Source organism: Pogoniulus pusillus, chromosome 8, assembly GCF_015220805.1.
Source record: "Pogoniulus pusillus isolate bPogPus1 chromosome 8, bPogPus1.pri, whole genome shotgun sequence".
Classification (NCBI taxonomy): Eukaryota; Metazoa; Chordata; class Aves; order Piciformes; family Lybiidae; genus Pogoniulus; species Pogoniulus pusillus.
Window position 1 is genome coordinate 2,093,900 of NC_087271.1, and position 19,295 is coordinate 2,113,194.

Consider the following 19,295-nt stretch of genomic DNA (forward strand, 5'->3'; position numbering starts at 1 on the left):
TCTTTGTGGGAGTTTGAAGTTATGAGGCTGAGGGGATCATTAAAAGGGCAGATTTTGAACTGGTAAAAGCAAACCAAACAAACAATCCTGCCTAGCTGTGTACGTAGAGAGGTGGAAGAGAAATCAGTGAGTTCAGATGAGCAGATGTGCTTCCTTCAGTGTAAAAAAGAAGGGGATGTACACATCTTACATGGGTATGGTCTATCTAGATACCTGATTTTTGTGCAGCGTTTGTATTTCTGTTAACCTAAGCTCATGTGCATCCTCCTTTTCTCCTAAGTAGTTGTGACAGGAACTGCAGGGCTGGTGTTTTTGGAATTGCAGCCCAAATAAATGTTTAATTTAGAAATGACAGCTTACTTAGGGCTGTCATTCTCATGTGCTCTTGCCATGCAAGAGTGAACAAAGACTGTGCAGTGAATTCTGGCCTCAGCTCCTGGACACGTGTTTGCTTCTGGGCTGAGCCTTGAAAGAAGTGGTTTTACAGCATATCTTTAAAAATTGATTTCACTGTTGAATCTATTACTGGCCTAAGTGTTCCTGTATCTGCCAGGAGTAATTATAGGCAGTCGGTTCAGATGTTGCTTAAATGTGTAAGCCTTGATGGGAAATGCAGTGGATTTCAGCCAGAATGCTAATTTTGATGTTTTGTCATTTCATAAAGCCATGAATTTAGACCAAATAATTCTGTTACTGATTTGCTGATACATAACCTCAGCTAGGGCCAAATTCTCCCTCGGTGTAGCACTGGCACCTAAAGACCTGATTAGAGTATCAGCACTAACCTAAGTTGGCTACTTTGACACCCACAGTAGCAAAATGTCTTTCTTTAGTCAGGATTCCGGGTGAGAAGGTGTAGCTTGTACTGAAGCCTCGGGGCTGCAGTTTAAAGCTGGTGTCTGTGTGCTTACATGAAGTCCAGTTGTGTCTTTGGAATTGCATTCTGCTCCAGGTTATATTTTGTAATGTAAACAGATATTCTGTAAATTAATGTTATTGTGCTAGAGATGTGTTTACTTTATTCTTCTTTCTCTGTGTGTTGTGTTTATTTTTGTTTGTTTCTCCGTTTCCATTATAACATTTGGAGAGAATGAAAAACTGCAGAAGTCACAGTGCAGGACACTGCTTCTCTTTTGCAGGCAATGAAGAGAGTCCTTTCTGTCCAGTATGGGACAAGTGAAAATGATAGAGACATAGGAATAAGAAAGGTCTTTCTTAGCATTAGACTAATAAGCTGATGGATCCAACCACTTGGATCTGTCAGTCATTTTGGAGCCTGTTACCTCCTTTCAACTAGTCGTGAGGCTGTTAGAGGTAGAATTTATGTAATAATCAGATGGCCTTTTTTTAACCCCTCGTAGTCAATGTAAACAAGGTAGTGTCTCCTTTCAGAGCTTCAAACATTCTGCAGTGTCATTTGGGATGTGTCTGTCTGCCAGGTTGTTAGCACAGCCTTTAGGGACACGTGCAACTGCCGTGTCAGAGAAGGGAATAGGTCTACATAGGAATTGCATTGATTTGCTGTCCTCAGGGTGTGGAGAAGAAAGGCTGCTCTTAATTCCTTAGGTTTTCCTGAGTGAGATTTGTGTCTTGGCATGAACTGATCAATGTTTCCTTTGTGTGACACATTGGAGGTGATGGCAAGTGTTCAAAATCTAGCAGCCGTGTGAGTGCACCTGCGAGGATCGCAAGTGTCAAGAGTCTAATCCTGAACTATTAATGTGGCTGGTAGTTTTGCCACTGACTTGAAGGGATGCAATATCAGACTCTGCTTTTGAAGTCATGGTCTAGTCCAAGCAGGGGCAAGGAGGGAGCACCAGAGGGATTTGTAGCTGTTGGGTTTCCCCAGAAGTGTGTTGTCTTCACTTTTCATTTATTGTAGCTCTCTGCTCAGCCTTGCTTTTTTCTGAGAGTTCCTCTCTGCCCCTGTTTCCTGCTGTTAGGCGAGCCGTGGAGCAGAGAGAGCTGAACTTGTTTCTTTTGTGCGGTGGTCACAGGCTGGGGAACAAATGGGCCAGCCCAGTTTGCAGCTTGCACACTGATAAGCCTAGAGTGAGAGTGCTGGTCTGTCCTTGGTCTCACAGACTGACCGGGCAGCCTGGCTGCTTCCTGAAGCGTGCTGTGGCATTAATCTCTTGTCTCTTGCAGTGCAGAGCTGATCAGGGCATGCAACAAGCACCTGGGTGCCCAGCTTTTCCTTCCAAAGAAAACCAAGGTGAGCAGTAGCCTTTAGTCTTCTCCAAGCATAGAGTTAGAGAGGAGCTCCTGGATTCGTCTGTTTAGACACATTTTGAGGGGCTGTGTTTTGGGAGCTGTCTGAGGTTTGAAATCCTTGCCTTTCCTTCTGCATCACCTCTCAGTTGACATCAGCATATAGTTTCTTTACTGTGAGCATCTCTGAGCAATTTCTCCCCTATGTCTAAGCTAGAGGATCAGCTCAAACGGTCACACTCTGCTAAGCCAAAGCCTTCTTGGGATCACGACTTGCTGCTTATTCCTACTGTGCTGTCTTGTGGTGCTTCTAACTGCCACATCCATGAACAGTCAGAGAGCAGAAAAATGCTTTTTGACTTACCTGACCGTGTTAAGATTGTGAGTTCAGCTCAGTGCCCGTGGTCTGTAGAGGACAGTTCAGGATGCGATGCAATTAATCACCACTGCATTGAGAAGGTAAATGTTGAGCAATTGCTGATGTCTCCTCTAGCTCAGGAACTGGGGTGCATGAAACAAAGCTAGCAGGTGGCATACTCCAAACAAACAAAAGGGCTTTTTCTTGCATTGTTTACCCAAAACTTCATAATTCATTACCACCAATAGTTTGCAGATGGAGAAGTTTCCCTGGGTTCAAAACCAGCACCATCCTATTCAGAGAGGAAAAAGCCTTTGAGGTCTGCTAATCCTAAAGATAAAGTTTCTGCCTCAGGAAGTGTCTCTACTATAGATAGCAGAAGGAAGAAGGTGTCTTGGGGAAGTATCACTGGATGAAAAGGGCAGGCATCTGCTTTTCTTATGGCTGCTGCTGCTTGTGGCAGGATACTGCACTAATTACACCTTTCATCTGACCCACTGCAGCCATGCTCTTTAATCAGGGGCCAAAATGCCATTGCTCTTGTTTGAGCAAGGGTACTGTGGGCTGGATCTGCCAGTGTGAGTTTAAGGGAAGAACAGGAAGCAGAAAATAATTTTCCTCTTCTACTACACATCTTTTCTAGAGCAGATGATAGATAAACCCGACTGTGATGTACATTTAGGAGCTTGGTATTTATTGACACTTGTCAAGCTGACATCTTTTTGCTGCTGTTGAGTGAGGTCTCTGTGTAGGCAGTAAGCTGAAAAGGAAAAAAAATTGAATCTAATTTCTTGAGATAATTTGCTTTGTCATTTTCATTTTGCCACTAATTATGTTAGACCAGGATAAACCACAATGTGTGTGGCTTCATGTACCAGATCAAGTGGAAGTAGTTTGGCCTGAAAGTATTTAAAATACAAAAGACGGAACTAAAAGGCACAAGGCAGTGATGAAGTAATGGCTTTGTCCTGGACACTGAGAGAGGGGAAAAAATAAGGATACAGAGAGACATTACTGAAGATTAGTACATAGTGAATTATTTATAGAGAGAAAAGGAGATACTAGGAAGCAGTAGAATATTTTCAATCCTGTAGTGGGATTTACTGAGCCCATGTTACAGTGTTGAAAAGGACAATTAGGAAGGTTTTGGTGTAACAATGTAGGGGTTGCTGGACTGATTCTAGTACTAAACTGAGGTCCTTTCCACTCTTGGAAGCTGTTTGCCCTTGTTCTGAGGAAAGTGTGAGAAAGCTCTGCAGTCTTCACCAGAGAATGGATGAAACCATCTAAAGTGTTGGGGTTTTAGTGAAGAAGACTTTCTCCAGCTCGGTTTTATTTATTCATTGCAGTTTGGTTACTGTTAAAATTCTCCTTCCATTGCTAAGCCATATCTCCTGCATGTAGGTGTTTGTGTTTTGGGAAGGGAAGAGGGGAGATAAAGGTGTGCTTTTTTCTTCTTTGTGTTTTGTTTGCTGTTGGATAGCTGAAACAGAAATGCTTGTTGATAGTTCTGGCGTAGTGCCTTGGGCATTTAAGGGCATCATGCTATGTTAGGGCTGCCCTTCAACACAAAGTTACAATTCCCCATCTGCTCCCATTCTCCCACACAGACATGTGCCTCCTTTGTCTCTTCACATCCACACAGGAATTCAGGATCCTGGAAGAGGAAAAGGAGTTCACTGTCTTTAAGAAGAGTTTGCCCTTCTAGCACCACCACTGTTGTGAGTTTAGTGACCCTAAGCCTAGAAAGCCAAAAAAGTGCTGAATTTCCAGCATAGTGTTTTAGCTCCTTTTGACAATTGAAAGGCAGCTTTTATTTGGCTTATTTATATCTCTTCACACTGCAATTATGAAGCCTGATTTGAGTCTGTTAATCTTTTTCTCAGTAATCCATAGAAAAGCACAGCTGCACCACTAAAACCACACTGTTTATCCATGATGGCTGGGCCCGGGCAGCCTGCAGCGTTCCAAAGATCAAAGTTTAAAACAGACGTGCCAGTCCTTCATAATTCCTTGTGTGGAAGCACACAATACCACACAACCTCTGCTTGCTGCTGGTAAATGCCTCTGCTGGAAATGCCTGGCAATCTGCAGCCTTCCTGTGCTGCAGCTTAGCAGAAAGGTAGGTGCTGGCAATCAGATGGGACAGCTCGAGTTGAGTAGTTAGTTGTAACAAAACAGTCATCTGGTTCCTTACTCATTCCTTTCAAATTAAAGTAAACAATGTTAAAGATTTTCTTTCTCTCTTTTTTTTTAATAAAAAAGAGCTATTTTTTCAAATGACAATTTCACCCCTCCTCCTCTTTTTGGCTTTTTTTAATGATTGCCTATGTGGGAAAACTAACACTTTTGTTTAAGGATAAACTGGGAAGTCTGTGGTTTTCAGCACACACAGTTTGAATAATATTTACACAGACTATTATTTAATAGGCCATATAAATATTTATCATATGCTGTAGCCCTTTGATCATAAATGCTTGTTTGAAAAGCCATTCTGTCCCTGCTGTGATTTGCAGGGAAAGAAGCCATTGCTGGTTTAGTGCTTGGAGGGAATTTTGGCTGCTTCTCCTGTCTTAGGATTATAGCAGGGGCTAACGTGGTCAAGCTGGACATGCCTTCTAAACATTACTACTTTGTTTTTCCTCTCTTTCAGCTTGCAGATTTAAATACTCAATTGTAAATATGAGGCCCCAACACTGCAACAGTTCTGAACAAGCAAAGCTTTATTGAAGTTCTGGAAGCTCTTTTTTCTTGACTGCAAGAAGTCAGGCTTCCTGAGTTAGGTACTTCACAGGTATAAGAGGCACTGGTATGATCACCACTGCTTTCCAGCTCTTGGGAAGTCCATGAGCATGCATCATCCAGGCATCAGATATTCTTGTTAGGAAAATTGGACTTGAGGAATTGACCTGTTTGACTGGACCTTGAGGACTTATTATTTCAGTTATTTTTTGGTTTGCTGTTTTCCTTCTGGTTGTGTTGACTGCTAAGAATCCAGTAGGTACAGACCCCAAGCCCAAGTTATCTTTGCCCATGGCAATGAACATTGGTGAGCAGATTCCACAGCAAGAACTTTGTGCTAGAACCTTCTTTTACGTCTGAACTCCTCTAAAGCATTTCTTCAGTTTTGATTTGGAATTTCTTCTTACACCAAAGGAGTCTTATGTAAACAAAATTGAATGACAACACTCTTGAAATTCTCATTGAAGTTCTTTGGCTAAATGTTTTCCACCAACCTCACTGCTGAGTTCTCTGGTTCTCATAAAATACCTCTAGGCAGAGTCCCAAATTGGTGACACAAATGACCTGGAGATAACAGTGCTTTCTTGGATCCATTTAACAAGGAGGTGGCATACCAAATGACTGGTATTCCAGAAAGACCTCTGGCATCACAGAGTATTTTGGAAAGCAGATCAAATTCTATTGCAGAGTTCAGCATTTGAACACCCTCAGTAACTCAGTGCTTGCAAAAAGGCTTAATATTTAATCTTAATGTTTGTTTTTGTTTGGTAAGATGTCAAAGGATTGCTCATAAATCTAGGTAAGATCAAAACAGATTTGTGCTTCTTGATTTGGACTCTGTCACTTAACTTTCTTATGTCCACTGTTTTGCTTCTGTTCATCAGTGGATATGCCTGGACTGATATGTACTACTTGAGCACATAAACAAACTCTCCTTCCTGTTCTGTCACTTGCACATGCACATCCTGGTTGCTTAGTAAGGAAAAAAGGAAAGTAAACATTACATGGGCTGATTGGGTTCCAGGTTTCAAATGTTTGTGGGAAGAATCCAGTGCAAAGCCATAATTTGAAGTGCTGAGTAGGAGGTACTATGAGCTTAGTTCTCTAGCATCTGTTAAGCTTGTTCTCTGAGTAGCAAAAACACATTAATGAGCTCAAATCAAGGCTGCCATACAAGGAAGAGAAGTGATAATTTAGAGTAATAGCCTGTGTGTGTGAGAAAGGGGCAGGATATGAAGTACTCCTTTTGCTATTTGTATTTTGCAAAAAGCAAGTAAGAAAGGTTTGCTTTTGTTAAAAATAAAATCTCCTTTGTAGCTCACAGTTTAGTCCTGTCTTTTTATGAGGCAGCAGCTAAAGACAGACCCAAAATAGGTAAAACTGGGGAAATTTGTGAGATAGTATCAGGAACAGGCTTAGGCAATTTGTTGGTAGTAAAATTTCTCATAGGTAGCTAACAGCATCTGCAGCCAGCCTTCTAAGCTGTGCAAAATTAAAAGTGAACATCATCTGTTGAAAAGAATGTCTTAAAACTGCTTTTACAGCCAAGGGCGAAGAGGAAGATGCAGAGTGCTGTAAGTATCCCCAGCTGACAGATGCGGCATTAATCATGGATATCAGGAGAACTGTCCCCTCGGTGACAGAGACATTAGCTTTTGTTAGCCTGACCAGGTCACAGAGCCGGGGCCAAGAAAATCAAGTGAGCTCTCTTGCCAATATTCTTAGGTGTTAGACTGATGGCACACCATTATTTTTAGCTGATTGCTCATCGCTTGAACAAATGACCTTGCTTAACAAGATTAGTGTGTCTTGCTCCCAGTCAACTGGGCAGAGTCCCCATGCTGAGGGAGAACAGCTAGGATTTCTGTCAGGACCACAGTGTGCTCTACAGCTTTGATTTTCTCTGGTTTTTGGTATTGTCAGAAGCTCACGTGGGGGGGTGGAACTGGATGATCTTTGAGGTCTCTTCCAACCTAAACCGTTCTCTAGCGACCCTGCCAGGGGGTCCGCTAACTGCTTCAGGTGCTTTAGTGATGAACAGAAATCCCTCTTGCTTATGGCAGCCAAGCAAGAACAAAATAGTGGACCCTAGTCCCCAGCAGTAGGTAGTAAGGATGAAGTGACAGATTCAGGTGATGCAAAATGCTTGTGCTAAGTGATCTCCACAGACTAACCACATTTCTTTGAACTGTTTAAGGTATAGGATGTATAAAAACTGGGTAGGTTTCTTGGGCAGTGAGTACAAACTAGAATGAAGGAAGTTCCACCTAAATACAGAGGTTGAGCTGAACAATCTCAGGAGGTCACTTTGAAGCCCTACTATTCTGTGATTCTTCAGCTGAGGTCTTGGCTTACATGTTTTAAATGCAAACCCCGCTTGGTCCTAATTAGCTGTTATACTGCTTTATTATCATCCAGGTAATGAAGTTTTCTGATACAGGGGGAAAAAAGTCAATCCATTTTTTCTTCCCTTTTTATTATTTCACCTGCTACCTCTAACCCTCAGTGATTCTAGATTTGTAGCAGCTATCACAACAGCAGTTACAAGCCAGCCATAGGTGTGGACAGCCACTTACTGTGTCAACGCTGTCTTCAAACTGCCACCCAATGACAGACCTTGACCTGTGCTCAAGATGTTTTGAGATGGGGAGAGGGAAGCTTGTTTATATCTCTTGTGGCAATAAAACAGCTAATAAACATTGCTTCTAAAGCTGAGTACAACTCATGTAGCTATGTGATCAGCTGCTTGTTCTCTAACATGTTAAGCTTGTTCTCTGAGTATCAAAAACACAGAGAGGGCTCGAAGCATTTTCTGTTCCACTGCCTTTTCTATCAGGCTTTTGGTGTACTTTGCCACTAAACTCTAGTTATTTAACACACACACAGAAGGGTTCATTTGAAATATGGGTAATCATCTTTCTAATAAGCAGCAGTCTCCAAATCTTTCCCCCTTTCCCTGTGCCCTTCCCTCCATCTCATCTTTCACGTACAGAAGTAATGCAGGTCACATCTTTGGGAAACAATGAGCTGTTTTTAAGTAGAGCCTTTTTTGATGCTATGTAAATACTTTGTATTCCTCAAGTTAGAATTGATCCTTTCATTTGGAAATCGGAAGCTGTGTGTCAGCTGCACTTTGTGTATCTCAGAGACTTAATAGAGTCATACCAGCACTGCACTTGGTCCTTGTCTGCAGTTTCAGATGCATTGTATTAGCTCTTCCTTGGCATTCTCCCAGCTTGATCAAAATGTAAATGTTAACAGTGAAGGACAAACTGTGAGAGATTGGGTGCAGTGCGTTTGTCACTGCATTAAATGTCAAGCAGTGAACCATAATGTAGTGAAATAAGCAATTTACCCTGAATAATTAAATCCATTAACTTAACCTCACTTTGCTCTTGTAGGTTGTGAGACATCAGGCAGAGATTTCCTGGGATACTCTCCTATTTTCAGCAAGTTCCTTTCTGAAGCTATACAGTTGTGTGCATTCATGTTGGATAGCTCTTAAACTGCCCAGTTTGATTTTCAGGTAAGCTTTTTCTTGTTCTTTGGAGGGATCAAAATTGAGTGTACCAGACTGTCAGTTGTTGTAATTGTCAGCATCACTCCCATTATTCTGGGGGAGGGGAAACGGTTTTCAGATTGTGCAGAAATTCCCTGACCCATTCAGCTGTAGTTTGTCCCTCATCTGGTTGGCTCTGTGTGAGGCAGAAGCTCTTGGCTTCTTGTTCCTCTTCAGGTCAGGGTTCAGTGGACCCAGGCACACCACCTCTTTCACTTCTTCGGGAGGATCATTTGTTTGCATTAAGGCAGTGGCATATCTGTTGTGGTTCTTACTATCTTGTTTAGAGATGGATCCAATTTAGCAGGCGTCAGCAGCTTCCTTATCTGCCAGAATTAGGAAGAAGCTAGGAATCTCTGGATTGAAATTTGCCTTCTGTGTAAAGCACCAGCTCATGTGTGCTGCAGAGTTTGAAACTCTCCCCTTCCTGTGGCCTTCTCTCTTTTTCCCTATCTGTAGAGATGATGCTGTATGGCAACAGCTCATTTACTTGATTGTATGAGTGCAGGAACTTCATCATAGCAGACACATTCTTACAGGCACATTTACAGTTTGCTTTTCAGGAACTTGTGAGCCCTGCAGCTTAGAAACAAATGGGGGAAGGAAAACCATGCAAGTAGTGCAAGACTTGAAAACTCAAGTTGATTAAAAAATGCCACATGAGTCTTCCCAAGCGAGGTGCCTGTTCATTGGAGTTTTCCATCAGTAGGCATTTTACCTATTTTTAACCTCCTCCTCTTCTTTTTTTTGTTTTCCCCAGCAGGTTGTTATTAAAGATGCACAGTCAGAAGCAGAGTCCAGTCAAATACTACGTGGGAGTTGATGTGGGGACAGCAAGTGTTCGTGCAGCGTTGGTAGATGAGCATGGCACAGTGGTGGCACATGCGGAGCAGCCAATCCAAATCTGGGAGCCACGGCCAGACCACTACGAGCAGTCCTCTGCGGACATATGGGCTGCCTGTTGCTCAGTCACAAAGGTATGGGATAGAAGGGCAATGAAGGCTGTGTGTTGCAGGAAGCTCTTCAGATTTTGAATGCTTAGGGTCTTCCAGTCACAGGCCTTTGCCATTCAGTTCTCTGTGATGCATTATTTTATAACTAATAACCATCCTTGTGCATGAAAGGCACCCTGAGGCTGCTGTGGCCTCACGATGTCTGTTGCTTAGGGGCAGAGCTGAAAGCCAGGCCTGTGCCATGACTGAAAATAGAATGGAAGGCCTTTTTTTCTGGTCTTAGCTCAAGGGAAGGACTTAACTGCCTTTAGGATTCACATCTATGGGGTTTGTGTCACTAGTGTATATCTGAGCCACTAGTCAGTTCTTCAAGGAGTCAGAGGCGGCAAATCGTGTCCTGGGCTGCCTCAAAAGGTGTGTGCCCCAGAGACTGAGTGAGGTGATCCTGTCACTTTGCTGTGCTCTGGTGAGACCTCACTTGGAGCACTGCGTCCAGCTCGGGAGTCCTCAACACACAAAGGACGTGGGTCCAGAGGAGGGCCGCAGAAATGATCAGGGTGTTGGAGCACCTCTGCTACAAGGATAGCCTAAGGGTTCTGGACTTGTTCAGCTTGGAGAAGAGAAGGCTCCAGGGAGGCCTAATATTGGCCTTCCAGTACCTGAAGGAGGCCTGCAAAAAGAATGAAGAGAGACTGTTTACAAAGGCCTTTGGTGATAAGACAAGGGGAAATTGCTTCAAACGAGAAAAGTAGATTGAGATTGGACGTTAGGAACAAGTTCTGTACTGTGAGAGTACACTGGAACAAGTTGCCCAGAGAGGTAGTTGAGGCCCCATCCCTGGAGATATTCAAGGTGAGGCTCGACAGGACTCTGAGCAACCTGATCCAGTTAAGGAAGGCCCTGCTGACTGCAGGGGAGGTTGGACTAGATGACCTTTGGAGGTGCCTTCCAACCCAGATCATTCTGTGACTCTGCCAAGCTGCTCAGGACCTGGTAACGTGTGTGTTTAAAGATACACATGGTGCTGCACTGGAGTCATAAAGGAGCATCTGCTGCAGAGAAAGTGTAATCTGCTTTCTGGGTGGTGCCTAATGTAATATCTGGCATTGCTGAGCCTCGTTACAGAGGGTTCAGTATTATAAGACCAAAATAAAGTCTGTACATTTGTGGATGGTACCAAGCACAGAACTGAAATCCACCTCACTGTAAGAGAAAATAAGGTACACTTTCCTCCAAGGAATCTGCCTGTCCACACTGGTTGTAAAAGTGAGGAGCCTTGCCTGGCAGTGCACACGTAGGCCATTTCATCTGGCTTTATAAAGCTCCAGCCTGCTTCGTGTGCTGTGGTTTGCTTTTTAAATATTCATGCCAGGCTTGGTAATTTGCAGAGGGACAGTTCACCCCTTCTCTTCTTATTGATCAGCCTTATCAAACATTAACGAGCTTGGCTCTGCAGAAATGCCCTGAAATGAAGGAGATAAGGTGAGGGGGGAAGGAAGGTAAAGAAGGGAGTGACAGCAATGATAGGGAAGAACAGCATGATCTTAGCAAAACAAGGCTTTCATTCTGCTTGTTTGAGTTCTCTCTCTGTGAGTTGCTTTGTTCTTGCTCTGAACCTCTCTAGATGCAGTCTCTTAGATGTAAGTCATAAAATACAGTCTCTGAACCAATAGCTTTACAGAGCCAGTGAGAGACTAACACTGGAGCAACTCTAGTGAAAGTCTTTCCTTACAGTACTAGTTTAAATAATGATCTTTTTATTGTTGCTGAGAAGTGGCAATTTATTACCAGGTTACATTTTAAGTGTCTCGCAGCCTCACTTGACATTTAGCCCACATGGGTGTTGTGTTTTGTTGTGTTTTTTCCTCTTTCCAGTGCTGCTGGAAGCTGTGAAGTTGAGGCCTTCTAGTGTGGCTGTTTTTTGGGGGTAGATGTTTCAAAAAGTTTTGTTCTCCAAACATGCCAAAAAGTGTGCATTGCAGAGGGGATAGTCACTGCTGCAGGTTTCCACTAACTTGATTTTGGGGAGCCTTCACTATTGCAAGACAAAAAGCTGTGGCACAGTATTACCAAAGCAGTTTGAGAACATGGTTGCTTCCACAGGTGGGACAACTCAGTGCAGTAGCAGAGGGAAGCACCTGGCCATAATCCTGTGTCTATGTTTAACCTGCAGATCAACTCCAAGCTGTTAGAGTAGAGAGGAAATTAACATTGGTAGTTTTTTACTACATGCATTTTCTGATATTTCTGTGCTCCATGCTGTTACTCTGGACAATGTCTGGTAAGATTAACATTAATGAAGAACTTTCTGTGGACAGTTGAATTCAGTTTTGAAAACCAAAGATTATTGTTTCAGTAATGAGATTCATTTTTTATTAGCGGTGTTGGAGATTGCTGAATCTCAGTTTCGGAGTCAGAGCTTCCATTTGGCAGCAGGCACTAGTGATGTGCTCCAGGGATCAGTGCTGGGCATGGTCCTGCTCAGTATCTTTATTGATGATCTGGACCAGGGGATTGAGTCCAGCATCAGGAATTTTGCAGATGACACCAAGTTAGGAGCAGCTGTGGATCTGTTGGAGGGTAGGAGAGCCCTGCAGAGGGACCTGGCCAGGCTGGATGGGTGGGCAGAGGCCAAGGGGATGAGACTGAACAAGACCAAGTGCCGGGTTCCACACTTTGGCCACAACAACCTCAAGCAGCACTCCAGGCTAGGGCCAGAGTGACTGAGAGCAGCCAGGCAGAAAGGGACTTGGGGGTGCTGGTAGATGAGGCAGCAGTGTGCCCAGGTGGGCAGCAGAGCCAATGGCATCCTAGTCTGGATCAGGGAAAGTGTGGCCAGTAGGACAAGAGAGGTTATTCTACCTCTGTACTCAGCAAGGCCACACCTTGAGTGCTGTGTCCAGTTCTGGGCTGCTCAATTCAAGAGAGATGTTGAGGTGCTGGAAGGTGTTCAGCAGAGGGTGACAAAGCTGGTGAGGGGCCTGGAGCACAGCCCTGTGAGGAGAGGCTGAGGGAGCTGCGGGTGTGCAGCCTGCAGGAGAGGAGGCTCAGGGCAGAGCTCATTGCTGTCTCAGGTAGCTGTAGCCAGGTGGGGTTGGGCTCTGCTGCCAGGCAAGCAGCAAGAAAACAAGGAGACAGAGTGTGGAGTTGTGCCAGGGGAGGTCTAGGCTGGATGTTAGGAGGAAGTTGTTGTCAGAGAGAGTGATTGGCATTGGAATGGGCTGCCCAGGGAGGTGGTGGAGTGGCTGTGCCTGGAGGTGTTGAAGCCAAGCCTGGCTGGGGCAATTAGTGCTGTGGTGTGGTTGACTGGCTAGGGCTGGGTGCTAGGTTGGACTGGCTGAGCTTGGAGCTCTCTTCCAACCTGGTTGATTCTTGGATTTCTAACTCCTAACTGATCTTCTGTACCCATTTGCAGAAGGTTGTCTGTGGAGTAGATGCTGGCCAGATCCGAGGGCTTGGTTTCGATGCGACGTGTTCCCTCGTTGTAGTGGATAAACAGTTCCAGCCTTTGGCAGTCAACTGTGAAGGTAGGACTCCAGCAATTCTAGAAGAACCTGGTCTTACTGTGTGTGTTTTGCCCTGATGGAAGTGAGCTTAACCATTTCATCCAAGTGCCAAATTAAGGAAGATAGGGATGATAGAGAATCTTTTTTACAAGAGGATTTTCTTCTGGTTTTATTCTTTTAATTCTACTGCAAAACTCAGTTTGGGATGAGAATTGCTGTTTGGCCAAATGTTTGGTGTCCTGAGATGAAAGTCACAGGCTCACAGGATGTTAGGAGTTGGAAGGGACCCAAGGAGATCATTTTGTCCAACCTCCCTGCCCGAGCAGGACAATACTATCTAAGACACTTCACAGAGGAACACATCCAGACAGGCCTTGAAAGGCTCCAGAGAAGGAGACCCCACAACCTCTCTGGGCAGCCTGTGCCAGTGCTCTGGGACCCTTACAGTAAAGAAGTTCCCCCTTGTGTTGAGATGGAACCTCTTTTGCTGCAATTTACACCCATTGCTCCTTGTCCTGTCCCAGGCAGCAGTGAGCAGAGCCTGTCCCCCTACTCCTGGCAGGCTTCAAATACTTATAAACATTGATCAAATCCGCTCTCAGTCTTCTCTTCTCCAGACTAAACAGCCCCAGGTCCCTGAGCCTCTCCTCATAAGCCATGCCCTTCAGTCTCCTAATCATCCTTGTAGCCCTCCAGTGGACCCTCTCCAGCAGATCCCTGTCCCTCTTAAACCGTGGAGCCCAAAACTGAACACCATCTTCAAGATGAGGTCTCACCAGGGCAGCTCATCTTGGCTCAGAGAGCCACTTCTGAGAGAAATCCATGCTCATTTTTCTGTTGTGCATGTTTTCTTCTCCATCAACCTTTACTCCTCGTGGCTGCTGCAGTGTGTGTGGATGCCCATCCACACTGGCTAGGGGCATGCTGAAAATGTCACTGCTAGCACAGTCTGACTGCCCACTCTGTCAAGGAGCTGTATGCAAGAGATTTAGCTCCTGTATTTTAGTACACTGCTCTCTCTCTTTTTTTGTCTAGGACAGTGCTAAACTCCAGAAAGTTTCTGACCTTCTTCTAGAAATTCTGATTTTAAAAAAAATGGTTTTAGAGTAGATGAGTCAGAAGACTCCAGTCAGATGTACTACTTCTCAGTGGATCCCATTAGGTGTGTGCTAAATCAGTACTTACAGAGTCATAATATACAGTTCTGTGTATGCTCCCTTTCTATTCTCAGCTGTATTTGTCATCTCTTCCTCCTCAAGAAACCAGCTTTGCCCCCAAAATGTCCTTCACTAAATTTAGATGTGATTATTTATTTTTCAGTTCCAAGAGTCTCCTACAGTCTGTTCAAGGCCTAATGATGCCTGGGACTATTTTGGTCTATTGAGTCAAATTCAGTTCTCATTCCTCATTCTCTGATATCTCCAAGAACTTTGAGTTTACCCAGTGTTGTTCAGTAAGAAGACAAGAATTCTTGTGTGTGAGTGCTCTGAATGCTGTCCCACTCAGATGTGGGCATGCAGTGATGTGGTTTCAGGCAGTCTCACAGAGCTATAGTGGTATTCAAGCCATGGTACACATATTAATGAGTCTCACGCTTCTGCCATGTCTTGGAGTGTGCTTTCAAGCATATGCATGAGTGGCTGTGTCATGAAGTTGAGCATGCAGTGTACTTAGCAAGAGAGGAATTCAAAAAGTGGTGTCTGGATTACTCCTCTGCCTGTCCTGTTCTCATGTTATGCAGACTTGCCAAATGCTTTTTTTCTTTCACATCCAATTCCAGTGTCCCCTGCATAAGGAGGGCACAGAGCAAGTCCAGAGAAGGGCCACAAAGATGGTCTAAGGGCTGGAGCACCTGTGCCATGAGGCAGATGAGGTTGTTCAGCCTAGAGAAGACTCCAGGGAGACCTTAGAGCTGCCTTCCAGTACCTGAAGGGAGCCTACAGGAAGGCTGCAGAGGGACTTTTCATCAGGGTGTCTAGAGACAGCACAAGGGGCAATGGTTTAAAGTGGAGGGAGAGCAGGGTTAGACTGGAGCTTAGGAGGAAATTCTTCAGTAGGAGGGTGCTGAGACTCTGGAACAGGCTGCCCAGGGAGGTTATGGGTGCCTCTTGCCTGAAGGTGTTGAAGGCCAGCTTGGATGAGGCCTTGAGAAGCTGAGTCTAATTGAGAGGTGTAGTCTAGTTGAGAAGCTGGAGTAGATAATCTTTAAGGTCCTTTCCAACCTGAGCCATTCTGGGATTCTATGATAAAAGCCAATTGTTCACCCTGAAACTATTTTAGCAGGAATGAATGTAGTTCTTATAACAATAGAAGAGGAAAGAAAATCCCTTTAGCTGTCCATCTGACTAGCTGTGTCAACTGCAGTTCATACTGTAGTAGCTCACAGTGTTAGTTCTTAGTCAACAAAATACTTCTTATCTATACTCTTTGTCAAGAAGTTTGGGTTCTTTGAACCAAGTGTAGTCTACAAGAGTGTGGCCTTTCAATCTTCTTGGATGCTCCCAAGCCTGACTGGTTTCAGTCAGTGTTCTTAGTGCTCAGCATGTCTTAAAGCTGGCTCAGAGAGATAGAATTTGATTTGTAGGTGCCTACTGTGGCTTATTAATGCAAATAGAGTTTGAGTTTTCTGTGCAGAAGTGAAAAGTGTGAAACAGCTTGGAGTCTGCTAACACTGCTAAGGTGGAGTTAAACCAGGCCTAAACTAATCTCTTTGTGTTTTGTGCATTTTTTCCCCCAGGAGAGAATTGTAGGAATGTTATTATGTGGATGGACCATCGTGCAGCCAGTCAAGTGGAGCGCATCAATGCCACACAGCACAGGGTTTTAAGCTATGTAGGAGGAGTGATGTCTGTGGAAATGCAGCCACCTAAATTGCTATGGCTAAAGGAGGTGAGTACATCTAAGACTGTGATGTTTTTAATGATTGATTCCCATTGTTAAGTTCTGAGAATGAAGTTTCTGAAACAAAAGCCTTAGTGTTGAACCCAAAGGTGTGCCAAGTAAAAGCAGCCTGAATTGGGATGAAAACTTTTTGAGATGCTTTTATTTCCTCTCAGTTGGGTAGAGATATCTTTGATTTTATGGCAGTGTAGTGTTTCTTGGTTTCATATGTCATTTAATTTTAAGGTTAGGTATACATATAAATGTAGCTGCAAGCAATGTGTCCTCAAAATATCCTAGGTTTTAGATAGGGAGACATGTTCATAGAATCTTAGAATCAACCAGGTTGGAAGAGACCTCCAAGCTTCTCCAGGCCAACCTAGCACCCAGCCCTGCCCAACCAACCAGACCATGGCACTAAGTGCCCCAGCCAGGCTTGGCTTCAACACCTCCAGGCACAGCCACTCCACCACCTCCCTGGGCAGCCCATTCCAATGCCAATCACTCTCTCTGCCAACAGCTTCCTCCTAACAGCCAGCATATACCTTCCCCCAGCACAACTTGAGACTATGTCCCCTTCTTCTGTTGCTGCATTCCTGGGAGAAAAGACCAACCCCACCTGGCTACAGCCTCCCTGCAGGCAGTTGTAGACAGCAGTGAGGTCCTGCTCCTATAAGTGTAGCTGGACATGCTCACAGGGATGTAGGTGCTACTTCTGCAATGGATTTATTGCACTTTGAGAGCAGCACCACCTCCACACTGGGCATGCCAGCTAGAGATACTGCCTCAGGTCCTGCATCCAGCAGTGAGGGCATGTGTGATGTCTTTTGCCGCTGTTTTGTTAGAGCTCCACTTGAGGTCTGTCTCACATGTAGGAAGAACACCATCTGTAGAAGGAATGTTCATGATGTGGACCTCTGTCTCTTGTGTTTAAATATCGTGTGCTGCAGAATGGTCTATGGCCATTTCTGCTCCAATCTGACAGTTATTAAATGCTTGCCACTTGAATTTTTTATAAGCTACTTCATGCTGCCTCTTACATTTCATCTCAATGATGCTTGCTGTCATTTTAACAAAGCCCAGATGTAAATTACTTGTTGCCAGTTTCAAACAACTGACGTTTCCTGTCCTTACAAACACAAAACGTTATAGAGCAGCAAGGTACAGATTGGTTAATTCCCTTGGTTTACCCCAGTAGGAGCAGGTAGTGACAGATAGGGGATAATTAATGTTGGTGGTAGCTGTTACCTGAAATACAGCTATCCATCTAGTAGTTCTTTCCTTCCTGAGCTATGAATATCATACATCAGTCATTTTACAAATAATCAAACTTTATAAGCTGTAAAAAAAACCTTAAATGAGTCCATTGTGTTTAAAACATTTTTATTTTGCAAGGTCTGGAATTTCAGTAGCTGACTGATCAGGAAAGGCCAGATTGTAGGCTCTCCAAATGTGGTCACCTGGAGATGTAAGACCTTAAAACCCACTGATGTCATTGCTGTGTTGTAAAGGGGAGAGGAAGTATTGCAGGGTTTGTTCCCTCCATGACCAAATGGGTAGGAAATAGACTTGTCCTTACCCTGCATTGCCTGCCAGAGGGCATTACGAAAGAGAGCTTGTTCATAGGTCCCTTTTCAGCTCCTGACATAGCAGCTTAAAGAGATGATTACCCTCAGGAGAGGGGCTTTATACCTCACTATCTGCTCATGAGCTGCTCACGCCACCCTTGCTGCATCCTGAGTGGACCAGCAAAGTCATACTGTTAAACTGCTTAGGCTTACCCTGCTTAGCTTGGGGACCTTAGGTGACATATACAGTAGCACCTCAGCTAGCTCATGAGGAAGAAGAAGAATGTTTATGAGGGATTTTGTTGTGTTCAGTTGAGCACATGTAGTGTTAAATCTTTAGCTTCAGAGACGTATGGCATCAAGTCTTGCTCACTGCTTCTGTACTTGTTGCAGAGTATGAGTGAAAGGAATTCTGGGAAGAGTGGCAGTGCCAATCACAATGATGTGCCTATGACTAGAAGCTAAGCTTCAAATTCATCATGTTCTGCTGTTCTGTGACAGCTGAAACTCGGCCTCCTGTCATGCAGTTGTTGTCACTTTTTGCCACGGAAGGCAAATTGTACCAAACCTTTGAATGTTAGGTTAGAATCATAGAATGGTGTATGTTGGAAGAGTCCTCAAAGCTCTTCCAGACCCAACCTCCTGCCATAGGCAGGGACACCTCCCACTAGAACAGGTCACTCAAGGCCTCATCCACCCTGGCCTTGAACATCTCCAAGGAGGTTGTGGAGCACAGAATCACCCAATGTGATCAAAGATCACATTGAGTGATTTTGTGCTCCACAACCTCCCTGGGCAGCCTGTGCCAGTGTCTCACCACCCTCACTGCAAAGAACTCCTCTGGACTGGCTCTAACAGTTCCATGTCCTCCTTGTCTTGAGGTTCTCAAAACAAGGTAAAAAAGCAGTTTGCACCTGTCCTGTTATTCAGTGGAATGTCTTCAAGTGGTCTGCAAATAACGAATTACTGGAGTCTCTTCAGATTCTTTGTTGTTAATATTTTATAGATGAATAAACTGGCACAGGAGTTAAAGGCATGGTCAGAAAAACTACTTGTAAAATGCTACTTAATGTTTCCTTCATGGCTTTTGAGTAGTTGTACAATATCACTTGTCTCTGTTCAGTGTATTTCCCTCTTGCTCATACTGCCTGTGTGGCAGGGGAGATTTTGAGCTAGCTCACATACCACAAGATAAAAAAGCACTGTGTGCTGTTTGCAGACTTATTTTGTAAGCTACTGATAATACTCAAGCTGGCAAAAAGGAGGGTTGGTTTTCACATCCCTTGGGAGAACCAGAAGATTAGCAGGTAGAGAGAAACATTTCATTTTAACCTCTTTAATTGAGACTATCTGCACTCTGTGTGAAGACTTTTCTTCTTTCTTCTTCTTTTCTGAAGCAAGCTCCTGGCATTTCATTTGCCTTTTGTTTTTTTTTAACTGTGTGAGACAGTGAACTCATCAACACCTCTGTGCCACTGACCACTGGGATAATTGTTTTTTCAGCTATCTTTCCTTAGT

General features: G+C 44.1%; 1 protein-coding gene across 3 annotated transcripts in view; it reads left to right on the forward strand.

The window, feature by feature from the left end:
- The first annotated feature begins 8,756 nt into the window (after positions 1–8,756).
- The window catches only part of FGGY (FGGY carbohydrate kinase domain containing), a 169,844-nt gene continuing 159,305 nt past the window's right edge, over positions 8,757–19,295 (forward strand). For 2 of the 3 annotated variants that reach the window (XM_064146960.1, XM_064146962.1), the window contains exons 1-4: positions 8,757–8,837; positions 9,634–9,847; positions 13,239–13,350; positions 16,067–16,218. In XM_064146960.1, the coding sequence (XP_064003030.1) occupies positions 9,647–9,847; positions 13,239–13,350; positions 16,067–16,218 (465 nt within the window). In that variant the 5' untranslated portion in view covers positions 8,757–8,837; positions 9,634–9,646. Of the gene's footprint in view, positions 8,838–9,630; positions 9,848–13,238; positions 13,351–16,066; positions 16,219–19,295 lie in introns of all 3 variants that reach the window. The other variant, XM_064146961.1, reaches the window with a different exon arrangement.